Source organism: Rhipicephalus microplus, chromosome 9 (genome assembly GCF_043290135.1).
Source record: "Rhipicephalus microplus isolate Deutch F79 chromosome 9, USDA_Rmic, whole genome shotgun sequence".
In the NCBI taxonomy this organism is placed as follows: Eukaryota; Metazoa; Arthropoda; class Arachnida; order Ixodida; family Ixodidae; genus Rhipicephalus; species Rhipicephalus microplus.
In genome coordinates this window covers 8,672,531-8,698,245 of record NC_134708.1, presented here as the reverse complement: position 1 = coordinate 8,698,245, position 25,715 = coordinate 8,672,531, and the positions used below count along the sequence as shown (strand labels likewise).

General features: G+C 46.4%; 2 protein-coding genes across 3 annotated transcripts; both read left to right on the top strand.

Annotated features, from left to right (window-relative positions):
- Window positions 1-1,953: 1,953 nt before the first annotated feature.
- Window positions 1,954-12,753, top strand: LOC119164843 (sodium- and chloride-dependent glycine transporter 1). Of its 2 annotated transcripts, XM_075872721.1 has the most exons (7): window positions 1,954-2,148; window positions 3,769-3,950; window positions 5,312-5,444; window positions 6,199-6,333; window positions 7,643-7,746; window positions 11,446-11,570; window positions 12,586-12,753. In XM_075872721.1, exons 1-7 carry the CDS (start codon window positions 1,990-1,992, stop codon window positions 12,714-12,716), a joined length of 969 nt encoding a protein of 322 aa, XP_075728836.1. In that variant the 5' UTR covers window positions 1,954-1,989; the 3' UTR covers window positions 12,717-12,753. The 2 variants fall into 2 exon arrangements, with proteins under 2 accessions (XP_075728836.1, XP_075728837.1); XM_075872722.1 differs by lacking the exons at window positions 11,446-11,570; window positions 12,586-12,753 and adding an exon at window positions 8,970-9,150.
- Window positions 12,754-18,416: 5,663 nt separating this feature from the next.
- On the top strand, window positions 18,417-25,285 carry LOC142771251 (sodium- and chloride-dependent glycine transporter 2-like). The gene is made up of 3 exons (XM_075872720.1): window positions 18,417-18,571; window positions 23,445-23,603; window positions 24,346-25,285. The coding sequence occupies exons 1-3, from the start codon at window positions 18,458-18,460 to the stop codon at window positions 24,610-24,612; spliced, it is 540 nt and encodes a 179-aa protein (XP_075728835.1). The 5' UTR covers window positions 18,417-18,457; the 3' UTR covers window positions 24,613-25,285.
- The last annotated feature ends 430 nt before the right edge of the window (window positions 25,286-25,715 follow it).

Below are 25,715 nucleotides of genomic sequence, written 5' to 3'. Positions count from 1 at the left end.
TAGCTGTAAAAAGAAAGGGTCATCACGAAGATTGACCGCTGATGTCCAGCGGGCATCGAAGCGATTTTTGTTCGACTGAGCGTTGCGGAGAACGCGCATGTTTCTCGTCCTCGCCTCTTGCATTTCCCACCTACAATGGCGTGTGAAAGCACATAATAAAGCGCCTACCAAATGCATGATCATGATCTAATCACATGCTCAGGTCGACCACAGTCACCGCGATCTTCTTGCCGTTCCGCGTGCAGGCGCTTTCATGGTGCCGTATATTGTCCTCATGCTCCTGCTGGGTCGTCCCATGTACTACCTGGAGCTCGTCCTGGGTCAATTCGCCAGCGAATCACAGGCTCGCGCCTTCGGAGGATTCCCCCTTGCCAAGGGTGAGGATGCACTTCTGCGCGTGTCTTGTAGATGCTATAGCTAACGACGTCAATACCGATGGGCCCCTGCTATTTATTACACACGCTCAGAAATAAAGAGTCCGTCGACTCTCTTTTACCACATACGGGACTCTCACAGGTATAATAATGACTAACATATAATGATGCTTTCCTTGGCATCATTGTCTGTTATCATATACTGTGTCTAACAAAGAAAAGCGAGCCCTTTTGTTGAAGCGGCGCACAAAAGGACACCAAAACGCTCGCACACCCACACTAACACGCACACACCCTTGAATTTCCACTTTTCTTTTCACTCGTATTTCCGCTTACCTTCTTTTTAGAGAGCCGCGTAGATTCTCGTTCGCAGAGTCGTGCGTCCCACGACTCTTGCAGGGAGAGTCAACGGGCTTAAAGAGAGTCATACTTGTGAGAGTCACATGTGCAGTAAATAAGAGTCAAATCACTCTTAATTTATTATTTATTAATGGAGTGTGCGAGGCGACTAACAGTGAGTGCTAGATCATCAGCCTTAAGTGCCAATAATTGGGGGACCCTTAAGCTTTGCCTTTAAAAGTTGAACGCATTAGCAATGTCCTGTCCCTATATAGTGCGTACTTCAAACACTTAGATCATGAAATCATTTCGAATTTTCTATGCACCACTACGTAGCTTTATGGGAATAGGTGCAGTGACGTGTGTGCCTTTTGTAATGGGCGACTACTTTTAAAAAATGAAGTCATTATGATAATCACATGCTTTTACGCCCAATAGCAATGTACGCTTGTATAATGCATTACTGCAATATTTTATGTATTGCGAAGCATGTATACTGAACGCGTATGCTTGGTAAATCATGAAGGTTACTTTTACGGCATTTACAAGCAGAGAAAGTTATTTTCACAGTATTCACATGCAGACACATTCACAGGCTGTGTAGCAATAAAAAAAAACAACAACTCATGGCTATGTGGTAGAACACCCACATTCTACGCAAATGACCCGGGCTCGATTCCCATTCGGACTCGAAACTTTTCATTACTTATTTTGTTTGCATCTTTCTCGATTTCTCGGTCATGCACAAGATGATGACTTTTCGCTCACAACCAATGACGCCGACGCCGGTATTTCTGTGAAACGAGCTCTTTTAACGCCATTGCTTCAATAGATCGTCTGGAGTAGAGAATTTTTTCTTTACATTAACGAATGCATTGACATGTATGATGTCATCGGTTTTTTCTTATTTATTCAACTTCGCTTACTTATGCAGCTTCGTACACACGTGTATTAATAAAGGTGATTGAAATAATTTTTCATTATCCCTAAAGTGGCACCCGAAACTGTAAAATAAATCTCCTACTGGGTTCCTTTAAAAATTAAAGCGAGCCCCGGTCATGATCAAGTTCTAACCTGGAGCTAGGGATTTCGCTAGACTAAAACATTTTTTATGGTTTCTTTCCATATTCTTGGAGCTATCGAGTAGATAATTTTTAGCGAAACTCTCGGCACCTAGAGGCGTTGATAACGTCATCACTTGGTTACTGATACTACGGCGGGTATAATTGCAAGTGACGCCTTGGATCAAACCACGTGCGCAGGCGTGGGTTGGGCCATGGTGTACGCGTGCGCGTTCATCAGTCTGTACTACAACGTGCTGCTGGGATACGGGCTGCTCTACCTGATCTACTCCTTCCACGAGACGCTGCCCTGGGCGAGCTGCGACTACTCCGACTGGGCCGACAGCGACTGTTACAACCCTTCACCGGGCGTAGTAAGTTGTTGGCCGCGCCATCAGGACCGCGTCAGTTCACGCATAGGCATTCTTAATTGACTCTCTTCAATGTATGAGACCAATTCTTGAATCGCAGAAACGATAGCCAAACTCTAGGCCACGTGGGCCGTGTTTGTCGGTTTGAATACCTGTCGTCTAGATATACACCCATTTTCTTGCCCTAATAGCTGAAATGGCCACACAGGCAGCTTCCATGGCCGGATACTGGACATTTATTTGTTCTAGGAAGCGAGGCGGGGAAGCGAAAGAAGGGCTCAGAAGGGGAGGGGTCTACCGGAAGAAAGGAATCAGCTTGCGGGAGAGAGATATGCAAACATTTGTTGTCAAAAGAAGAAAAAAGGGGAGTTTGGGGGTCAAGGCATGACCCCGCTACATGGTTGGCGTCCCTGTAGTCCGGGACACCGCATGACGAGGCCCCGACTCGCGCCCGTCTCACCAGAGTCCGTTGAGACCTCGGGGAGGAGCAGCTGACAACGGCAGTCACCTATGCCTCTCGAGAAAGGGACAGGTGGGAATTTTTCGTACATGTCCACACCATGTGGGAGATGTTACAGGTCTTCCCACAGTGTGGGTATCCACCCATCCGTGTTCGGATAGAAGTGTTTTATAACTGCAGGGCAGTCAGGGCATAGTAGGGTACCTGTATGTAGGCGCGTTAAAGCTCGCTCATTCACCTTACCCAGCCATTTTGCAGGAACTGGCAGCAAAAGACGGCGAGTGTGTCGATAAATAGAGGACCCTCGTATTCAGTGGTCGAACCCCTGCTCTATATTTGCCAATCAGTTTTCATTCGGTCGCTTGTTAGAGGGTCCTTGGTCTCATCTCAAATCTAGGAAAGGAGGTGATTAAGAGATATGACGAAAATTATACAAGCTCGGGGGAGGGGGCAGGGAAGTCTGACGTGATGAGAAAAAAATAACAAGTACTGTCACTATAGTTGCCAGATTTCTTCCTGAAAAGTCTTGACGAGCGTAATTTCGCCTGTCGTGATGTTGGGTCAAACAACGTTACACTTGTTCAATCACTTCTCGTCACCGCGAGATGAATAAGTGCACAGGCTCAGCTGCGATACGTGGCGATGATAATTGCACATCGCTCGGCAAAGCATTCGGCCTGCCGTAAACGAACAACTAGCAGCAATGATAACGAGTAATTACACAGTTATGTGCTGAAATAAACAAAGCTGAGCCTCCTGTTGGTACTCTTTGTGTACTCATATCGAGGATATAGACGTCTTGCCAGGACATGTCTAAAATGATGTTCTCCTGGATTTTCCGGATAATACGAATTCAGCGTCATGGTCATCGGCGTAACCATGGGAAACCCCCTCGAGATTTTTCAAGTTCTTATGTGTGTACGCCCGCACCCGTATAAACACACGAACGACCGCACAGAAACAGTGATTGAATCACCCACTCCCCTCGAAAACATTTATGGGAACAGCAACTTGGTTGCTTTGGCTAGTTTGCGAGGTACCTGAGAGTGTGTTCAGTTCAATGGCGACAACGTGCACAAAGCTTGTGCGTATAGTTGTAGACGCTTCCGCGCCCTCCACGCCTTGGCAACGCAAGAGTGTTGGTACACACCTGGCTCGCGCAGGTGCCTTGTCGGACGGTCGAGCCTCGTTTGCTGAGGCTGTACGCCGAAGCGAACTACACGGGTCCCGACGCGCACGCGATCCACCACGGAGCCCAGGTGGTGCTCGTGCCGAGGCAGGCGTACGAGCTCCTCGCCAACAGCTGCACTACGGCCACCCAGACGGCGCCCGAGCAGTTCTTCTAGTGGGTGCTCTCCTCGTGGAACTTGCGCAGACTTGTCGTGGGCGGGAACCGAACCTGCGACCTCCGAACCTGCGTTATTCGAAGGTCGCAGGTGCGGTTCCTGCCCACGGCAAGTTATCTTTTCACCCTCTTCCCATTTACCTTACAATTAGGTCTAAGAACCTCCCCTATACTTTCCTTGGCATTATTGTCTCTTAGATTTCATTATTATGTCAAAACATGGAAAAACGAGCCCTTAAGTATACACTTATTTCCCTTATTCATTAACGATGGTCTCGTACTGGCAGACTCTTTGCCTTAGGTTGTATACGAAGGACTATTGGTCAGCTGCCAGCTCGTAATAAGTTCACGTGCTACGAGACGCCACACAGGCTCATAAAGAGTGTGCCACACTCGCCACCATGGCTACAGATGGCGCTGACTGACGCTCCCACGTTTAAATTCACATATATACCCAATAAAGTAGTTGGGAGGATAGCCGCCGCGGTAGCTTAGCGGTAGAGCATCGAACGCGTTATTCGAAGGTCGCAGGTTCGGTTCCTGCTCACGGCAAGTTATCTTTTCACCCACTTTTCTTTCATCCCATTTACCTTACAATTCAGTCTAGTAACCTCCCCTATACTTTCCTTGGCATTATTGTCTGTTAGATTTCATTAACATTGTGTCAAAACACGGAAAAACGAGCCCTTAAGTATAAATAAATAAATAAATAAATATATATATATATATATATATATATATATATATATATATATATATATATATATATATATATATATATATATATATATATATATATATATATATATATATATATATATATATTATTCATTAATTCACTACTTCAATAATCGGAAACATATTTTTTACAACACAACAACAAATGAATAAATGAAAAGAATAATGTTAGCATGGTATAGCACTCGAACCAAGTGAGGTTTTTTTTTCTCCCGAAAAAGTATTGCTTTAATTTTTCCCGAATGTTGACATAGTCAGAGAATGTTCCATAATATAACGCTTATTCATAATTGCGGGGATTGGGAATTTGCTATTGTAATAACTGGTTGTCTAAATTAGTTTGATTCCCTAACCCAAAGACAAAAAGAAATTTGATGCTTGGCAAACAAGTTCAAGAAAAAAAAATAAAGGTCACCAATTTGGCGCTCTCCAAAACGTTTTTTTTTTAACTCATGGTTCCTAATATCGACAGGAATCACACGTGGCCACAGATCAGTGTCCCGGGTGCGAGATGACAACAGGCTTTCGCTTCGTGGTGTCATAATTGTTCTATGTGCTGCATCACGCGCCGACTGTAACGTCATGTATTGCTGCTCCCGCTTCCTCCCCTTATGATGATGCAGTCGCAACGTGCTTGGGTTGAGCAGTGGCATCGAGGAGCTGGGCTCGCTACAGCCTCGACTGGCCGGCGCCCTGGTGGTGTCGTGGCTGTGCGTGTACCTGTGCGTCTTCAAGGGAATCAAGACGTCGGGAAAAGTGCGGAACAGATATGTCATCGTTTCGTTGTCGCATATATGTATCTCGAACAACCGCGTAGAATCAGGATAACTTAATTTCAGTCTAACATGCAAGTCTTTTTTTTTTCTCTCAATTCAAAACATCTAAATATGTGCATGTTGGAAGTAGTTGTTTGAGTTGGTACTCATCGTCTCCTTTTTTAACAAGCGCATATCTATAACAAGCTATTAGTCACAACCTGATAAGTGCGTATGTATTACAACAATGCTTGTATGAGCGATTTCCTGTCTTCAAAAAAGTTCCACTGGTTTCATTGATTGTTTGATTGATAACTTTTGACAAGGGAAAGAAAAAAAAACTAAAACTGTATCACCTTCTCGAAAGCACATGGAGTATCGCGAAAAAAATAAATAAATCAGTCGATCAAATAAATCGATCAATGCACTTCGTGCTGTCGTTCGCACTGTTGTCTTCGAGGTGTTTTGCAAACTCATCCACGTATCTTCAATGAGCAACCGCGCATCCATGAAACGACAATTGATTTGGCACTATAGCGTAAGGGTTCATAACGGAGCTTTGCGCGAAGGAAAACAAAACTTGCAGGCAGGTTTGACTTGGCGGTTCCGTATTTAAAACAAAACTGAAGGAGCTCGAGGGTTATGACGTCCAAGTTATCGAAAATTGTCGACAGTAATTCGACAGCTTCTCAACAGTGTAGTAGTTCATCATTGCCATACTGCACGAAAGTCACCTTTGATTGCCGGCGCTGTAGGCTGTCTACGTGACGTCACTGGCTCCCTTTCTCATCCTGGGCATGCTGTTCGTGCGCGGCATCACACTTCCGGGAGCTGCGGACGGGATCCGTTTCTACCTGGTGCCCGACTGGTCCAGCATCTTGCGCGCAAAGGTCGGCACTGGCGCTCTGCCAGGTTTTATTGTGACACATGAGGCGTTTTCGAACCGGCAACTACTTGCGTTACGCTGTTCAGAGATCGTCCAGCATCGTGACGGTTGCGCTAGACACGGTGTTTGGTACATAGTTAACTTTTTGCGAAAACATTGCAGACATGGAGTTCTCTCTCTCTCTCTCTCTCTCTATCCTTATGTTATATTCCAGCGAAAGTTGTTATGAGATCACTTTTCAGGTCACGCGCAGTTGTTGTTGTCCGCCGCCGCCGCCGCCGGTGTCCGTAACCACATCGCTCGCAATTGAAGAAGAAAAAAAAAAACCTTGCACTAATGACACAGTGGGGCTTGAACCCAGGTCCGCTTGGTTCCAGCCCATTATTCAAGCGCTGAGTTACGTCGGTGCTAGTAACTTGTCAAACTTGCCTTGGGCAGGCATGACCTAGCACCACTGGCACAGTGGGGCTCGAACCTCGGTCTGCTGGGTGCCAGCCTAGTATTCTACTACTGAGCTACACCAGTTCTTGTGACTTGTCAAACTTGCCTTAGGCAGGCTTGATGTCGAGAAAGCAACCGCGTCAATACGACTTACGAAGCGTTTTATAACAGCAAAAGAACAACCAGTCGTCGCACAATGCGAATAGCGTAACGAGTGGGCCGTCGAATGCTCCAAATTATCACAAAAGCTCGTTCTTGTTTCCCCATCAACTTTGGCGCATAGCCACTTCAGCCGTAATTCCTCATCGTCATCAGCCACTGCTTGGACAATTGGCACAAAATTTCTTGCAAGTGTTTAGCGGATACCACGCTTCTCAGAATAATGCCGAAAAATAGTATAGTGAATGCCAGCCTACTAGTGGCTTGGGTACTCGGCTGCTGACCAGCAGGTTGCGGCACTGAATCCCGGCTGCGGTGGCCGTATTTGCCCGCTCATGACACAGCTATATCGGTCAGTTTTCTTTTTTCTTGTAGCCATATATACAACTTTCGCTCTAAAAAGAAATTTCTGTGTGTGCGTGAGCAGCCAACACTTGACGGCGCTTCGCTTTCTTCTTTTCTGTCCCCCTTGTATTTTGCGCTGCAGTCAAGTATATTTAATGAATGCCTTTGCAAGTACGCATACGTTAGAGGTAATTGATGTACTAACCAACTGGACTAAGGGAGTGAAACAATTTATCGCAGAAAAGTTGAAAGCGGGCTAGTTGATGTAGATTCGTATACTGTTTCCCGCTGATTTTGGCTGCCAATATCAGTATGAATGCAATGTATAGCTGAACTCGTTTATCACGTTCGTTGATTTGGCGTTGCAGGTGTGGAAGAATGCCGCGGAGCAGATCTTCTACTCGCTAAGCCTCGCCGAGGGCATGATCATCTGCTTCGGAGGATTCAACGAATTCAAGAACCGCCTTCACGAGTGGGTATCCCTCAGTACCGTTCATGTGAAGGCCGACTGTAACGAACTCTCAACGTGGCTAAATTCATTACGAGCACGTTGCACGTGCAGCTGAAGCAATCATAGCAGAGCCGCGAGGCCAGCCATGTTAAAGCTTTCTTTTTTCGTAGCATCAGCTTTCAAACAACGCCTATCGGACGTTACATGCACCCGATGGCTGTTTTAACGTAAGTTCACGCGCTTATCTAGGGGCATCGCCATTTTTTTTTTGTTGGTGGTGGTGAGGGGAGGGGGTTAAGAAACGGGCGGGGGGGGGGGAGGTATAGATATGAAAAAGTGTCAAGCACCTTTTGGTATGTTCTTGTGTGTGTGTTTATATTGCCACGCACGTTCTACAGAGAAAGATGTTATGAGATCACAGAAAGGGGGACGTGCGCCGCGGTTGTCTCCCACCGCCGCCCGTGGCCGTAAACACTATCGCGAAATAAAAAATAAAGTGTGCAAAACAACGAAGGACAGAGTGGGTTTGAACCCGGGTCCTCTGTGTTTTTTTCTTGAAACTTCGTTGCAAACTGGCCCTAGTCAGGCTTCCTGTAGGGAAAGAAGTGGTGTTAATGTGTGTAATAGAGCGTTTCAGAGCAGCATCAAAAAAATAAAACGAGGCATCGCTCAATGCGAATTGCGTAACGAGTGGGTAGTCGAATGCTCCAGCCCATTACAATAGCTTTAGGCGTAATTATTTATCGTGGTGAGCCACAGCATCAAAAATGGCACAAAATTTCCGGGGTTTAGTGTGTATCGGGTACCTCGTTTCTCCAAAGGACGACGCAGGATGGCGTAGTGAATGTTTCCCTACTACATTCGCTTGGTATGGGTACCAGGTAATCGAGGTGTAACCCTCAATGAATATGAACATGCAATGCACTTGCAGTGTCAGCACACAATGGTCCCATAATTTCGATATTGCCGACGTTAGCATTTGTCACCGTGGCACGATTACAAAAATTAGCCACATCGGTTAACTCTGAAGAGTCTCGTTTGGCAAAATCTGAGTTTTTTATCACCTTAAGTGCCCTTAGAAAAATTGCTGTTGCTCTTCTAGAAGAGTGGAAAAATTACGAGACTACGATGTAAAGCTCCCCTACTGAATTTTTACCTAGATGGGTCTGTTGTGGCACGGTCACCCTTCTACCTCCACTGCGAGTGTAAATCTCTGCATCTGCATCTTTCCTCTTCACATGCAGGTTATCTGCGATTCAAAGGAAAAGACTGGTAGAAGAACCCCTCTGTACAGGATGACCTTAAATTTATTCCTTCCGGTGGTCCTTTGAAGCAACTGGAAAGTGGTTTAGCCACAGGAATGTTTGCAAAGAGCTGTTTTTTTAAGGGAAGCAAAACGAATAAAATGTAACTCTAAATCAATAATTCACTTTATTTTCAACTCTGTTAGCTTGTTGCCCCACCGCGGTGGTCTAGTGGCTAAGGTACTCTGCTGCCGACCCGCAGGTCGCGTCAGGATCGAATCCCGGCTGCGGCGGCTGCATTTCCGATGGAGGCGGAAATGTTGTAGGCCCGTGTGCTCAGATTTGGGTGCACGTTAAAGAACCCCAGGAGGTCGAAATTTCCGGAGTCCTCCACTACGGCCTCTCACATAATCATATAGTGGTTTTGGAACGTTAAACGCCACAAATCAATCAACGCTAGCTTGTTGCGATTTCCTATTTTAATATATTTTTAATCCACACTTTACCAACATGTTCTTTTTTTAAAACATCCAAACGTATTCGCCTGGTAAAAAAAAATTATAGGATAAGGCACTGTTCATTTCATTACCTACTCCCCGTGGCGGGTTGCGCCAGTACGACCGACCGACCAACCAACCCTACTACGCAAATATTATGATTTATAGTGTAGTGGGTACCCTGTCGGTGTGTTTGTGGCCGTTGCCCAAAGAGTGTTTTAAAAGAAGCTCAAGGCCGCTCTTTCAGCTTTCGCTGTGACTGGGCTGAGCGTTCGGCGCAAGCCTGGCAATTTTGTTCTTATTTCCCTATTGCTGTGTTTGGTCTACGCCAGCACAAACCGTCAGCAATGCCCAGCGCGAACCACGTCCACGATTACGCCACGCTGCACGTCGCCTCCGAGATGTTTCACTGGCCCGGCTCCACATTTCGGAGATCATGCCGAAGTGACATGTGTTCTAGGTTTTGCGCTTATCAGTCGTCGATTGGGACCAGTGCACCTTAGTAATGAAAGTGTATTACTTTCTTTTCGGGTTCTGACGTTAAAAGTGCACTTCAGCTTTTCGAGATGCTCGCGCTCGAACTTCAGACACAAACATTCCACGCAGGCTCTTATATGAAACTAGGAATTGTTATGAGGCCTGAACTTTTGTTGCAATTGAAGTGCACGATCAATATAAGTGAACGCGAAGGGCTCCATATACATGCACAGAATTCTGAGATTTGAGTGAAGTTCTCTTTGATCTATTCTGCATGAAGTTTCTTACAGTCGTGTATGCGCGAAGATTATTGCCCGACGAAGAGATGCGATACAACTGACGCAATTGAAATATGGGAACAATACGCCTTAGAGCCGCCACACCTGGCGCTGTCAAATAAATATTTTCTTGTTTTTGTGTATTACCACATAACAAATGGGCCATAGAAACGTCGAACGATCCAACCCAAGCTTTTTCATTCGTGCATGTCTACAGTAGCTCGGTTCATTTAGTATAGTTAAAGGACTACCGAAAATAACACTATCTTTGCGTACGATATGCTAAATGTAGCCGCCATGGTGATTTAGTGGTTAACTTACTTGACTGCTGAGCCGAAGGTTGCAGGATCAAATCTCGGCTGCAGCAGGGGCATTTCCCGGAGGATCCCCCGCCCGCCGACCTCCTTTGCTCACCCCCCACCGAGGGACAATGGGAGGCCCTTCTCTCCAGCAACGACATAGACATCCAGACACGGGTCCTGAAACGAGCGGAAGAAGTCATCGAGAAGCACAGCCTGGCAGCCTTCGTGGCTTAGCCTCCCTTACCCCTCACCCCTTCGATTAATAAAGTTGTTACTCACACTCCGATACTCAAGGCCCGTGTATACTCAGGTTTACGTGCAAGTTGATGAACCTACAGGAGGTCGAAATTTTCGGAGCACTCCACTATGGCGTCTCCCATAATAATATCGTGGTTTCCACTATTAATAATTATTACCTATTCACAAACTGCCTACAGTCGGATACTGTGTTGAACGTTGAGCGAAAGACTCATGTTGAACTGTTTTTCCGAGTTTGCTCATTCGAGAGGCAAGAACGGGGCGTGTAATCTGCAGCGGGCAGACAGCCGATGGCGCACCTACACTCTAAAATTAAAATGATCGAGTAAGATGGGTGTGCTTTTGTCCCACAACGATAACCGTCATCCGGCTTGCCTGCCACTTTCCCATCAAGAATGCCATGTCATGTTGCTAGCGCGCATGTCGTTCGTCACCTGAAACTACCGGCCACGCGGTGAGAATGCAAGGAAAGGAACGCAAGAAAAGTGACGATTATTGTTGCGAAAAAAAGACGCTTTTTAGTCAATCACTTTTGAGAGTGTAGCCGCGTCTCGTGTTTGCGGAATGATTCAGCAGTTCAGTCTGCATCCGCCACTACAGCGATAAGCCATGGAACGGCAGTTATCTCAAATCAGGCGGGTCACACTTTCCTGTCGCCTCGCAGGGACGTGCTGGTGGTGGCGTTGGCCGATTTCATAGTGAGCATGATGGGCGGCATGGTCGTCTTTGCGGTGCTCGGAAACATGGCGTACAACATGGAGGTGCCCGTCACCGACGTCGTCTCTTCCGGTGAGCATTTTCACTCGCCATGGCATGTAGGCTGTCGCGTCCGACGACGCGGGTGCGAATCCCGGCCACGGCGAAGTAAGGTACTTGTCCATGACACTGGTATAACATGAGCACGCCGCGCCATACGTTGCTGAATTTATGCTTATATTGTATGTTAATTCGCTTATATATAGTCAAAAAGCCAAACGCTTCTAGCTGCAGTGCATGTGGACATATCACGTCAGCTTCGATACACATGTATAGTAGACCACAAATGTTTGTGGACCATGTGACCACCTGGCCAAGAGCCTCTTGGCGACACTTCCGCTACGCCAGCAGTGATCGACAGCGCTTCACCGCCTGCGCAGCATCCCTGGCATAATCTATGCATGTCATGTCTTTTTTCTGTTTGAGTACAAATAATTTTCACATTCATTTTTCAACGGGACGCACTTTTTCGGCATCTGCGTCTACGTGCTTCTGCATCGAGAACAGTCTATGCGCGTAACTGTTATCAGTCCCAATCTTTATCACATGGCCAACTGAACGCCATTCGAGGCACGCCGTGATAGCTTTTATCCCGCCATGAAAATAGAAATGTGACGGCCATACCACAGATACGCTCTTCGCTTGAAAACTGCGAACTAGCAATGTGCTACGCGCAGTAGAAAATTTAAAGGCCAGTGAATAACAAGAGCCGTTGCCGGCCTGGAACTGCGGCAAAAGGCGCACGGACAGGCAGTTTGGCACGTGCTCTTGTGGTCCGCAAACTTTTGTGGTTGACTGTACTTGGCTATGACACTGGTATACCATGAGCATGCCATGCCGTAGGTTGAAGAATTTATGCTTATATTCCATGTTACTTCGCATTGTGTGCACGAGCTAAACACCTCTAGGGGCCGCGCATGTAGACACTTCTTCACGTCATCACTTGTACTTCTAATTGCTAGTGCTGTGGGCAGGTATCGTCGAGAAGGCGTTAGTTCGTTCCACGTACAAAGCAGTGACACGTTGTCGTGTTCCTTTAACCGCGCAGGCGTCGGACTGGCGTTCATCGCTTACCCGCAGGCGCTGAGCATGATCGCTTACCCGCAATTCTGGTCGGCCGCCTTCTACGCTATGCTCTTCTTCCTTGCCATTGACACAGAGGTAGGTTTAGCTAATTAGTAAACTTGCTATTGCCTCAAGCAGTTCTCTGACCTTCTCTTTGCCCGCCACGGTGGTCTAGTGGTTTAGGCACTCGGCTGCTGACCCGCAGGTCACGGGATCATCCCTGCCGGGGCTGCCGCATTTCCGTTCGATTTAGGGGCGCGTTAAAAAACGCCAGGTGTTCTGAATTTCTGGAGCCCTCCACTACGCGTCTATCATAATCGTATAGTGGTTTTGGGACATTAAATACAAAAAATTATAATTAACTTTTCTTTGCCTCGGGACCCAGCAATCTGTGTGATCTGTATACTTATAGCCAAGACATTGCCTCGAGGGTCTGCTATATCTTATGCTACGTTCCTGCCATTTAGCATTATTGCTATTGCGTATTATTATGTACACGCTGCGTCATTTATGACTGCTAGAATAAAAAGGAAAATGCCCGTGGTCCTTTATTCAATCGCCTATGACTCGAAGACAAAAGCCATCCATCCTTTTCTTCTCAGTATCATTGCATTGACACATCACCACGAGAGCTCCCTGCAGGTATAGAATGGTTTCCCGCTGCTTCCGGAAGCGACCAACCTTTAACCACGCTACGGCTACAGGCCACTGTACTACGGTGTCGTGTGATGACGTCATCATATCACGCCGTGTTATATGGCGTCATTACGACGTAACGCTTGCGTCTCAATGTTGTCACAAATTTCGGCCGCCTGTGATCTCGTCCCGCATCGCACGTCTTTCTGCGCCGTTCGTGTCGACGCCGGCGGTCAATTTTTAGCGTTTGGTGAGGCAGCGCTTCGTGAGAAAATAGAGGATACGTTGGATTCGGCATCTATGGCTTCCGCCTTAACGCTGCTAAAATGCCTGCCTTATGCTATTCTTCGAGAAATCGCACCGCGACTCCCAGGCGCTACGATGATTGGACGAAACGGAGCACCATAGCACCCCGATACGCACCGCGTTGCGATTTGATGAGGACGCTATCAGTACGTAACTGGCCAGTAGTGCTGACGCCATCTGCTGGTTAATAGCTATGTCGTAGCGTCACGTCAGCGTGCCCCCTGCTGTGCATCGCGGTGTGCGTCGCACAGCCTGCGCCGACGACGGCGTTCCAATCTGCCGCACAGTTCTCGTCGGTCGAGTGCCTGCTGACGCCTTTCAAGGACGAGTTCCCCGTGCTGCGCTCGTACGGCCCTCTGCTGTCGTTCGCCGTGTGCGCCCTGATGTGCGTGTTCGGCATGCCCATGGCCAGCCAGGGGGGCCTCTACATCCTCACCATGATGGACACCTACCTGGGGGGATACCTGCTCCCCTGGATCGGCCTTGCCGAACTCCTGGTCGTCGTCTTCGGATACGGTACGAGCGAGCACAATTCCGAAGTTCAAAGCAAGGGATTTTTCTTTTAATCAGAGCTATGTTAGAAAACACGGGTGGCGGAGAAAACACAGTGAATATTAAGTGTTACTTTAACTTTGTTATGCACAGTGGATCATTTAAAGCCGAACGTTGACATATTTGCCTGCCCTGTAGGGTTAATAAAAACTTTCTGAAGACTACGATAAAGAAATGGGTTTATTTCACATCGTTCCGGTAGCAACGAATTTCGCTCTTCAGATCGGGTGATAGTGGAGGTGTAGAGGTACAACATCCAACTCTTTTCACGGGCCAGCAGGAGAGGTGGAGGCAAGGCGCGTCTTTGGTGGTGCGAGGGAGTTGTGCTTGCAACCATCCGGCGTATACATCCCCTCTCCCTTACCCCTAGGCACTGCGCCGTGCTCCCGACCGGGTTGCAGAAATTAGGTGCCTTTTCTCATCTTCTAACCACTACCACCACCACCCTTACCCCAGTGGTGCTGAGTAGAGCTATGGTGAATACTGCTGAAGATAGTGCCATCGATGCCGTTTACAAATGAATAGCTACTTCTCTCTTGGTAGAGTGCAAGGGTGGGTGACCGAGGACAGTTGCGTATTTTAATGAAAATACCGAAACCGTTGTAGAGGGATCAAACGTGCATGTTGGGGTGCCTGTCGTAGCACTCACGCGCAGCAACAGGCAGTACCGTTCTTTTAAAAAAAAGACGTTTCGATGTATCTTCTTTTGTGTGTTACAAACACACACTCAAACGAATGGAAAAGCGGTATTTTGTGCCAAGCTACAGCCAACGCACTGCTGCGCTCGGCTTAATATACTCGAGACCGGCTTGTGCTACGCAATCGGCTGCTGTTTTAAGCTGTAGGCTTTATTTACGAGAGCAGACGCCTCGAATCGCCTCGCGTAGAGTTCGGGGGTATTTGCCACGCGTTCGCGCGTTGCCGCTCATGCTGCGCACGATAGCATACCTCAGCAGAGTGTTTAGATCTGTGCTGTAGGCCTACCTGCTCTGGTGGTCTAGTAGTTATCGTACTCTATCCGAATGCCGTAAGATCGAATTCTGGCCGCGGCGGCTCCATTTTCATCGAGGAGGTCCGTGTAAATTCGATTTTGGTGCATGTTCAAGGACACCAAGCAAAGTCGAAATTTAATTAGCCCTCTATGGTGTCCTTTGTAAGCAGATGGTGGTTTTGAGACGTGATTATTATTTGAGGTGATTATTATCATGTACTATAGGTCCGACTCCCGCAAAAACGAAAAATTCCGCCATATCCACGAAGTGAATGATGATGAGTGGGCGAAGCTCCGGAGGTAAACCTGGTAAACCATGAATCCTCTGTACATTTTGCCCACTCGATTTTATTACATCGCTCCCCCTAGTGTACGTCTCCGCACTAAATCGAACGATTGCCTTCAACCAATGACACGCGCCATGTGTGACATCATTCCTATTTTATAAGATCTCGCGTCTTTCATCAACTACGAGTACCGCTTTCTAGTTTATAACAGCTTGCATCTTTTCATCATCAGCTACAAGTACCACCATCTAGTAAACACTACAAGAACTAAACGAGAGGTGGCTACATGGATGGATGGATGCTATGAGCGTCCCCTTTATAACGAGGTGGTGACAAGTATGCCACCAGGCTCGACAAAAAAAAAAAAAAAACCTTTTTTCTTTTTTTTATGTTGGCCTAATGCCTCTACTTCGATAAATTCTATCTTAATGGAAAAAAAAGGTAAATTTTCAGCTTAAGTTCTCTGCCATTTACGGCACACTGTCCATATTTTATTTTTCCAATATTTATTTTTGTCCTTTCTCTCTAATTTTCTGCCACCAATACTCTAACCGTCTCTTACTTATTTCAATCGCGGGTGTGTTCAGCTTTCCATTGTTGTCCCTAAAACCCAAGGCTTCCTGTAGGCTCGTGCCCAAACGTACACCTGGGTGGATATCTCCACATTCAATCAGAACATGCTCCGCCGTTTCCTTATCTTTCCCGCAGCATGTGCATTGTTCTTCTTCTTTACTGAATCTTGCTTTATAACTACGCGTTCTAAGGCAACCCGATCTCGCTTCAAACAGTAAAGCGCTTCCCCTTGAATTATCGTAAAATGCCTCCCTCCTTATTTCATTTTTGCCCTTTCGGTAGTTACTCAAAGCCGGTTTTTTCTCCATAGCTGCCATCCAGTAAATCCTCTCCGCCTCCCTGACTTTTCCCTTAACGCTCTTTGTTGACATATGGCTTACAATACCAGCCGTATATTTACTAGTGAGTCTTCTAGTTCTTTTTCTCCACTGTGTGTCCACGCTCTTCCTATACAAATAACGGAACACCTTCTCTGCCCATCTACTCTCCTTCATATTTCTTAGCCTTTCTTCGAACCTTATTTTGCTCTGCGCTTCCCTCGCCTCAAAACCTGCCCACCCCATATCGCCCTTTACAGCCTCGTTTGTCGTCTTCCCGTGAGCACCCAACGCGAGGCGTCCCACAGTCCTTTGATTTACATCCATTCCCGATTGCACCTCTGCCCTCATGCACACCACTGAGTTCCCAAAAGTAAGCCCTGGAACCATTACACCCTTCCACAGACCTCGAAGCACCTCATACCTATTGTATCCCCACAGCGCTCTGTGCTTCATTATTGCCGCATTCCTCTTTCCTTTTGCTGCCGAGGCTTTTTCCTGTACCTCCATGTATCTATCACTCTCATTTACCCATACTCCAAGGTACTTGTATTCACTTACCCTCGGTATTTCTTGGCCTTGTATGGACACCGTCTGATCACAGGGATCATTGAATACCATCAATCCACACTTCGTTACACTGAATCCTAGTCCAAGAGCTTCACCTTCCCTTCCGCATATATTCGCCAGCTGCTGTATATCATCTCGACTGTCCGCAAATAAGACGATATCGTCCGCATAAAATAAACCTGGAAGCTTCTGCTCAATCATCATGCCGCCCTGTTTGTGTGACAGATTAAAACCAATGTTGCTACCTTCTAGCGCTTTTTCCATACTCACCATGTACAGCATGAATAACAGCGGGGACAAAGGACATCCCTGTCTCAGACCCTTGCTAACCTCAACGTTCTCTTTGCTACGCATTCCTTCCCACTCTATGCAAACTGTATTTTCTCGGTATATCTCCCTCAAAAGCTGTATACAGTCGTCGCCCATGCCCATTCCTTTCAATATATCCCACAAAATTTCCTGATTAACGTTGTCGTATGCCCCAGTGATGTCTAGAAAAGCCACGTACAAGGGCCTATTCTCTATTTTAGATATTTCTATACACTGAGTGAGAACAAACAGGTTATCGTCTAACCGCCTGTCGACTCGAAATCCGTTCTGAAGTTCTCCCAAAATATCGTTATGTTCGGCCGATGTTTCTATTTTCATTTTTACTGCTTGCATCGCCAACCTGTATAGTACCGATGTAATGGTTAGTGGTCTATACGAGCGAATCTTGTCCTTTTCTCCCTTGCCTTTATAGATTAAGTTCATTCTACTTTGTCGCCAACTGTCCGGTATTTGTCCGTCCTTTAAGCTTTTTTCTACTGCTTTTAACAATGCTTCTTTAGTGTTATGTCCTAGTTCGTTAATGAGGCTAACGGGAATCCCATCTAAACCCGCGGCAGTGTGCTTTGGAATTTTTCCTTCGGCCTTTTTCCAGTTGAAATTATCAAGTACTAGCTCTTCCTCTGTTGCTTTCTCCGCCACACTTTTACTCACCGGGGAGATCCCCTGGACGCTCTTTTGAAACGAATCGGCTGTTACCTTTTGGATGTAACCTAGCGCTTCGTACCCTTCCAATTGATTTCCTCCTTCATCTAGAATATGTTGTTGCGTTGTGACAGACTTCCTACCTAGCGCCTTTATGTGGCTCCAAAAAATCCTAGGCGCGGCCTCCTTTTTTTCGTGTATCTCTGTCATCCAGCGTTCACTTTCACCTTTAATTTTTGCCTCTACCAATTTCTGTACAAGGGATTTTTTCTCTAAATATATTTCCCATATTTTTTTGACTTCGTCCTGCGGCCGCTTCTCCTTTTTTGCCTTTCTATGCTCCCGTGATGCTTCGCGTCGCTTCTCGATCGCCTCCCGGATTTCCTTGTTCCACCAACATACAGGAGACGGTACCGCCATCTAGTGAACACTGCAAGAACTAAACTAGAGGTGGCTACATACAGGGGATGGTACCGCCATCTAGTGAACACTGCAAGAACTAAACTAGAGGTGGCTACATACAGGCTACAGGGGGCGCACAGCCCACGCCCTAAGTAAAGCCCCTAGGGCTTTAGCCCTAAGGAGCTTCGCCCCTAAAATAATAAATAAAGGCGTTGCGTGCGCCCTCTTTAAGACCTCGCCGTGTTCTACATGCCGCCTGCAGGACTTCGGCGCTTCTGCACCGACATCGAGTTCATGACCGGCGACCCGCCCGGCATGGCGCTCAAGATCTGCTGGGCCGTGCTCTGCCCGCTGTGCCTCACGGTCAGTTCGCGTGCACCATTTGCGATTTCTGCTTTTGTCTGCACGTTCGTAGGTTTATTCACCGTTTACGACTTGAACACACGCACGAACGCGCATCTTTCTGTGTTTTTATATAGTTTTTAAAATAATATTTCGAGCTATAGTTGGTTGCTCGTCATCGCGAGACAAGTACCGAACACAATGTTATTCATTCATTCGTTCATTCATTTGAGTGGAACGTTTTGTTGGGCTAGTTGGTGCATATATAAAGGAAGGAATAAGGCGAAAACGAGACGGACACAAGGGGAGACATGGCCATATATCGTTCGTCTTGTGCAGTATTCCGTCCGTTAAACGTTCATTCATTCATTCATATCAGAGAAAAGTAAGAGTCGTTCCTTGTATACGGTATTCGTTTCCTTTTTTTTTCATTTACCGTACAGAAAACATGACGCGAGAAGAGAAGAGAAGCGTCTGAACTTGAACTTCATAGTAAAAAAAAAAAAAAACACCGCGAAACAACAAAGACGAGAAAGACCAACAACTGCGCTTATTTTTGCAGCACAAATATATACGCATTCTGGAAAGGGAAGAAAGCGGAGGAGAGCGTGATTTTCCTACAGCACGTGCGCATATTCCGGGATTTGTCATAAGGGCATGCAACGCTCAACTGTGGCGATAGTTAGTCTCCTTGTCCGTTAACGTGATAGATGGAGAGCTGATACGCGACAGTAACATAAATGACCTGCAGCATTGAGGGAGAAGGCATCATATATTTCGCGGGCGCGATCATCTTGGTACCGGCGCACTATGGGCATCTGATGAAGTTTCGTGTGCGTCCACATTTAGCAGAACGTATTGGCCAATGTCTCCCTGTTTTAGTTCTAATGTTAGAGCGTTCAAGTAAGTGATATTTACACATCGATTTGTCTGCCCAATGAAAACGCTGTCGCACGATGTAGGAACCTCATAAATCGTCGACCTTGCCCGAAACAAAGCTCGCGTCATGTTTTCTGTTGCACTCCTGGCTTGCAGGGCTGGGCTTTTTCACTCTCTTGCACAGCGAACCAAGTTTCATGGGTGCCGATTACAAAGGAGAGCATACGTGCTAAAGAAAGAAAGCGCTTTCACAATATTCAAGACTAGGCTGGCTTTATTTAGACGATTGTCTGTGTGATCTATGGTTTTGCACGCACACACGTAACATTGCTCATTAATACAGAAAGCGAGAAAAACGGACATCTTCGGCTGAGACGCTGTGATTACCACGTTTATTGTGTCCAAAAAAATACTGGACGGATATTGTTCCTTGTTTTTTTTTCTTACACAAAAATTAAATGAAGATACTTTAACAGCGGCAGCTTCGAAACACGCGAGAAATATTGTTAAAATATCGACCGCATAATTATCAAGTAGAAAAAACTGCTGCGTCCATTATGCGTCCCTGAGATGACTCAAGATGAAAGCCATCTTGATTTTCTTCTCGATCAATCATATACCCAGTTTCGCTTCGAAAGCTTTTTGAAACTAACGTGGTTTAGAGCTGCATGCCTCCAGAATCAAAAGCATTGCAAGATTTCTTGCGGTGCCTTTCATCCTGGAGGATCGAAGAGAACTCGTGTACGTCGACAGCGAAATAAAGAATGCCCTAGGGGCCATTCCACACAAGAACCGTTCGTGCAGTTCAAAGAGCAAATGTTGAACCAATAGGAAGGCGTGAGCATCGGGTCGACAATAGTTTCAGTCTTTGTCAAATCAAGCTCAGTCTGGACGACGCTGATGTGAAGAGATGCATCCGATATGTGGTCAAATCTCGTTTACATTCCTGTGGACACGTGTACGCATACTGCTATGCACAAAGTTTATTCAGTTTTTTTTTTTCAATCGGCACACAACGACCTTGCAGTCACGTTCGAGTTGACGGTAGGCGACCAGCCGCGGTTCCTAGATTTGGAAATCGGGGCTGGGTTGGAGCACACGCTTTGCATGTACAAGACACGCAGTGGTAAGCCTATCTTGCCATTTGAGTCTAATCACACGAAATATATAAAAAGGGGCATTGCTAAGTCGTGCACGTTGCAGGCGACTAAATTGCTCGTGTCAGCGCAGAACAAGTGAAAGCATAATTTTGCAAATAGAGGGCTTTTAAAAGAGTGGTTATCCAAAACGGGGTCTGGTCGGCAGCAATGGAATGCTGCCTAAAAGAGATTAACAGCCCCGGAACGCTAAAAGAAAACAAGAATCCGGCGGTAGTGTTGCCGTACATGCACACGGTAGCGCATAGATTAAAAAAAACATTGCTTCCCGGTTTGGTGTGCTCGTGGTATTCTCCGCCCCCAAAAACTGGTATGCTTGTGTAGCAAAGTCAACTTTCGAAATTGTGGAGGCGATGCTCGAGATGAAGCATGTAGTGTCAGACACGTCAATAAGTGTGATGAGTACAAGATAGGAGTAGCATACAGGATTCATTTGACCTGCGGGGTATCGCACATTGGGAAGACGGGCAGATGCCCGAATAAAAGGCTTCGGGACCACAGGAATTTGCGCAGTAGGTTCGCAATCGAGGGGAGTCTCGCTGAGCGCTGATCTAATTATAATTGTACCTTAGATTTCGAGAAAACTACTATTTTGTCAAAAATCAAAGACAAAATTGGAAGAGCTATCATTAAAACTTACAGTATGATGCCGGGTAAGTGTGGTGCATTTGTTAGCCCGCCCTTTATAGCACTCAAAGATAGATAAGTGGCAAGTTTAGCGACGCAAATATAAATTTCATTGGACCACTAGTGTCTTCTTTGATGCAAATACTAAGCAGAGAGAACGTAAAGATTGAATTAAATAAATGCACGTGTGCTACTGCAAAGATGGCTCCAGACGCCGGCGTGAAGAGATGCATCCGATATGTGGCCGAATCTTGTTTGCATTCCTGTGGACACTTGTACGTATACTGCTATGCACAAAGTTTGTTCTCTTTTTTCAATTGACACACAACGACCTTGCAGTCACGTTCATGCATTGTTTGCGTATACAGTGCCATCTCCTTCGCATGTTTCTCTCCCCTCCCTTGCAGATTTTTTTTTTATGCCGAGCATTTCTTAGTCGCACGATGTCGCGCTTCGGCGTCGTCCACACCGTCAGTGCGCTTGCTCGTCTCGTGTCTCGTCTCCCTCGAACGCGGGCGCTGTGTATATGAGCGGCGGTGCGCGTGCTCGGAATTCGGTCAAAGGCGTCCTTACTTGGCTTTCGCTTGACTTGACGCTTTGCTTGACTCGAGTAGGTGCGATCGAAGCAACAGTATCTTCAACCAGCAGCGGGGGGACACAACCCAACATCGGTGTGCCACCACTCGTTGAAGGCTACGCTTCTCCTTCATTCAATAAATAAGAATAATAAAGACTAAATAACGATTAAGCATTCTCAAACCATACCCAATTACGCAACGTTCACGCGATACCCCAACCACTCTGCGACGCATTTACTCGAGTTCCCCCGTTGAAGATGCGGGAGCCAATTTTTTGGTCTTTTCGTTTTGAATTGAGTTATTAGATGAGCTCCGTCTGGTTCACTTTGTTTTTTTCGTATTCTCAACATCACAGCGCTGCCTTTCCAAGTAGCCCCGACACAAGCTCTTCTAAACCTCACCTGGTTTAGCACTCGTGTCCGCCGCGGTGGATCAGTGGTTACAATGCTCGGCTGCTGATCCGGAGGTCGCGGGTTCGAATCCGGCCGTGGTGGTCACTTCCTGATGGAGGCGTAATGATAGAGGCCCTTGTGCTGCGCAATGTCAGCGCACGGCAAAGAACAGCAGATGGTCGAAATTTCCGGAACCTTTTATAGCGGTATCTCTCATAATCACTTCGTCGTTTTGGAACGTTAAGCACCAGATAATAATATTAATATGGTTTAGCGTTGCCTTTGTGACTGGCCCACTTTTGACCAAGCGACGATCTCACGTAGTGATGGAAAAATGTGACGTCATGATATATCGCAATTTATGTTGGTATTCGACGTTATATGGAGACGTCATCACGCGATGATTCCTTTGTTAAAGACGATAGTTTTTCTTGGGGACCTTCGACGAAACAATTTTGGTCTGTCTGTCTGTCTGTACATTTTTCTGTTTGTCCGCCCTGACGATGCCTCAAACGGCACCAAACGGCCAACCCCATTCGCAGCGCCCACCAATATTGCTAAAGGTATAGCGTTCATAGTTGTGCGATTGTCAATTAAAAAGCAATTATTGTGCATATCTGAGGCGCCACAACAACGCTTCGATGTTTTGTATGTCTGCCTTTATACTAGAAGCGGCACACACAAGTAACTCTAAGAAATGTAGCGTTTAATCGCGCTGCGCTGACAGTGTTCAAACACGATGCTCAAAAGGGTGTTTCCAACGCTTTGCTACGACGTCACGGTGGTGGCACCTGCCCCTCGCTTTGCGTTCTACACCTTATCACCTCCGAGACTGGCGCGCATCTTTCTCCGCAGGCTGCACGCCTTCGTTTTCGAAGATAACTGCCAGATGGCGCTTGTGTCTAATGTGCCTCTATGCGCTCGTTCGCCTCCGCTACACGTTCGAGGCACTTTAGCGCAGCGCCATGAGATTCACCGATTTTCATGCGCAGAACATCAAATAAACGTTTTGTTCACTCTCTCAAGACGCAACACTATCGTCTTTCGACGAAATTTGCGGTGTAACGTGCAGATTTGGAAGCAATTTTTTTTTACATCGCTCTCATTGATGACCCCGACGGTCGATCTTCGTGTTCGATGAGGCACGCAAGGCTAACCCTAATTGCAGCAAATGAATTATGCGGTCGTCTTGTTCTTACGGTGCACTTGGTCAAAAGGGGCGTCAGAGTTGGCGTTGATCGAGTGTGTGCTCTGCCCTCAGTGGATCGTGATCGCCGACCTGTTCCTGTACGGCGAGCCGGTGACGCTGGGCGAGTACACGTTCCCGGTGTGGGTGAACGTGGTCGGCACGTGCGCCGTCCTCGTGGCCGTCCAGATAATCGCCGCGTTCGCCGTCCACCACCTGCGCAGCTGCGGATACGTGAGTCAGCATACTTGGCGGCGTTGTTTTTGGTGCGCGTAGTGGGCCAAGGAGAAAACACTGTGCTTCGGGGAACAAACCGGTGTTAAAGACATCGTAGTTAAAGTCAAGAAGAAGTAGACATGGTCGGGGCATGTGGTGCGTAGGCAAGATAAACACTGGTCATTAAGAGTAACACTTAATTCCAGTAGAAGATGAACGCGTGAAAGCTGGACAGAAATGACAGATGCTTAAGAAGTTTGTGGGTATAAAACGTTGGCAGGTCTTCATGGCTCCATTCAGCCATGATGACCATTTAGTAACTAATAACCTAAAGCTAAAGAAGTTGAAGACACAGTTTGCTATAAACTTAAATGTCAAGATGGAAAAGAAGCAGGATGGAGACTAGGCAGTGGGTGAATGTGACATCGGTTCTAGAGATACCCGAGCCGACTTATTGGTAGAGTTCGCAGAACGCAACAATTTACGAATCTTGAATACCTTCTAAAGAGAAAACGAGTGAGCGGTAAATGGACTGAAGGGTGCGCTAATAGCGAAATGATGATAATGCCTTTCAAATAAAACTAAAATCGGATGATGCTGATGATGCTCACAATTTTTTTTTTTGTATCGAAAGTCGGCATCATCATCATTATAGATTCTCTGTACAACGATTATTGCGGCCTGTAACTGGCTCAATCTATTTGTGCCTGCCTTGGCGCGCTACCTTCGACCCTTCGTGATGTCGAGCGCGCGGACGCAGGACCTGCACAAGGCTCTGCTTCCGTCCCCCAACTGGGGACCCAGGGACCCCACTGACCACCGGGAGTACGTTCACTTTCTGCAAGAGCGCGGAATGGGAGGTCCAACCGAGCAGGAGCCGAAGCAGCCTGCGCAGCCGTCGCTGGGCGAAGGAACCAAAAAGGGCGCCGTTTCGCCGCAGTCGGCCAACACTGCCAGTCACGATCAGCCTGCCACGCCGACGGAAGCTGTTGCGCCTCTGCCCAATAGCGCGCCGGCTAAAGCTTGACGTCGTGAGGCTTGACACGAACGCCGCGCCATCTGCTGCCATTAATTCGAGCGTGGCAGCCCTCTAAAAAACGTCGTGGACGAGTCGACGAAAATGGCGACGTCTGAAGCCGTCTAGGCGAATTAGTTCCGTGTTTTCGTTTCACTTTTAGTGGTACATTTCTCGCTGTATATATTACACACACAGTGTCATTTCACTTTTTTAATTCGTGAAGAAAATGTATTCGTATAAATAAATGCAATCTAGACGTGGTATGTAATCTCTAAATATAAAACTAAGACTGCTGATACTTTCCGTAAACCATTCTATTTTTATGCTAGATTTTTGTTCAGGCTGCAGATTCCGCATCCGAGCGTGTTCGCGTTTAATGGTTATTTGTGGTTGATTTCTTAGAAAGTTCACGTTGCAGCTGAAACCTAAATTTTTCCCGAATGACTGAACGAATATTCCGACGTCTCACGCGGTCGCGGCGTATTACTATTTTGTGTTTTCGTCACTTTTATTCTAGTGCATTTCATGCCGTGTATGTGGCACGGGAAGTGTCATCTTTTTCGCCTCGATTCATGAAAACATTCGTTTAGAGAAGTAAGTGGTCTGTGTGTTTCTGCCTGTGTGAATATTTGTAAGCGTGTAGTGGTATATCACATCTAAATAGAAAAACTCTGGAAGCTTTTGTAATGTTTTTGTTTTCATGTTGAGATTCACTATATATATATATATATATATATATATATATATATATATATATATATATATATATATATATATATATATATATATATATATATATATATGTATGTATTTTGTGTCCGTGCGTTATTAACCTAACGAGATTTATGAAAGGCGTGCTGATCGCTTTCAAAATTTCATTGAAGTGGAAACCTCACTTTAATTAACATTGAACCGGAAACCTCACCGTAATTAACATTGTTTGTGGCGAGCTTCGAAATTGTTTCATTTTTTACTACATAATTGTTGTTCCTAGCAGCACGGCTTTTTTCGGCGCCTTGATCGAAGTTTCGCTTTCGGGATGATGTAAAACACGGTAGAATGTGAGCTAGATTACGTGATAGACCGTTTTATGAAAATGTGTTCGAAAATCG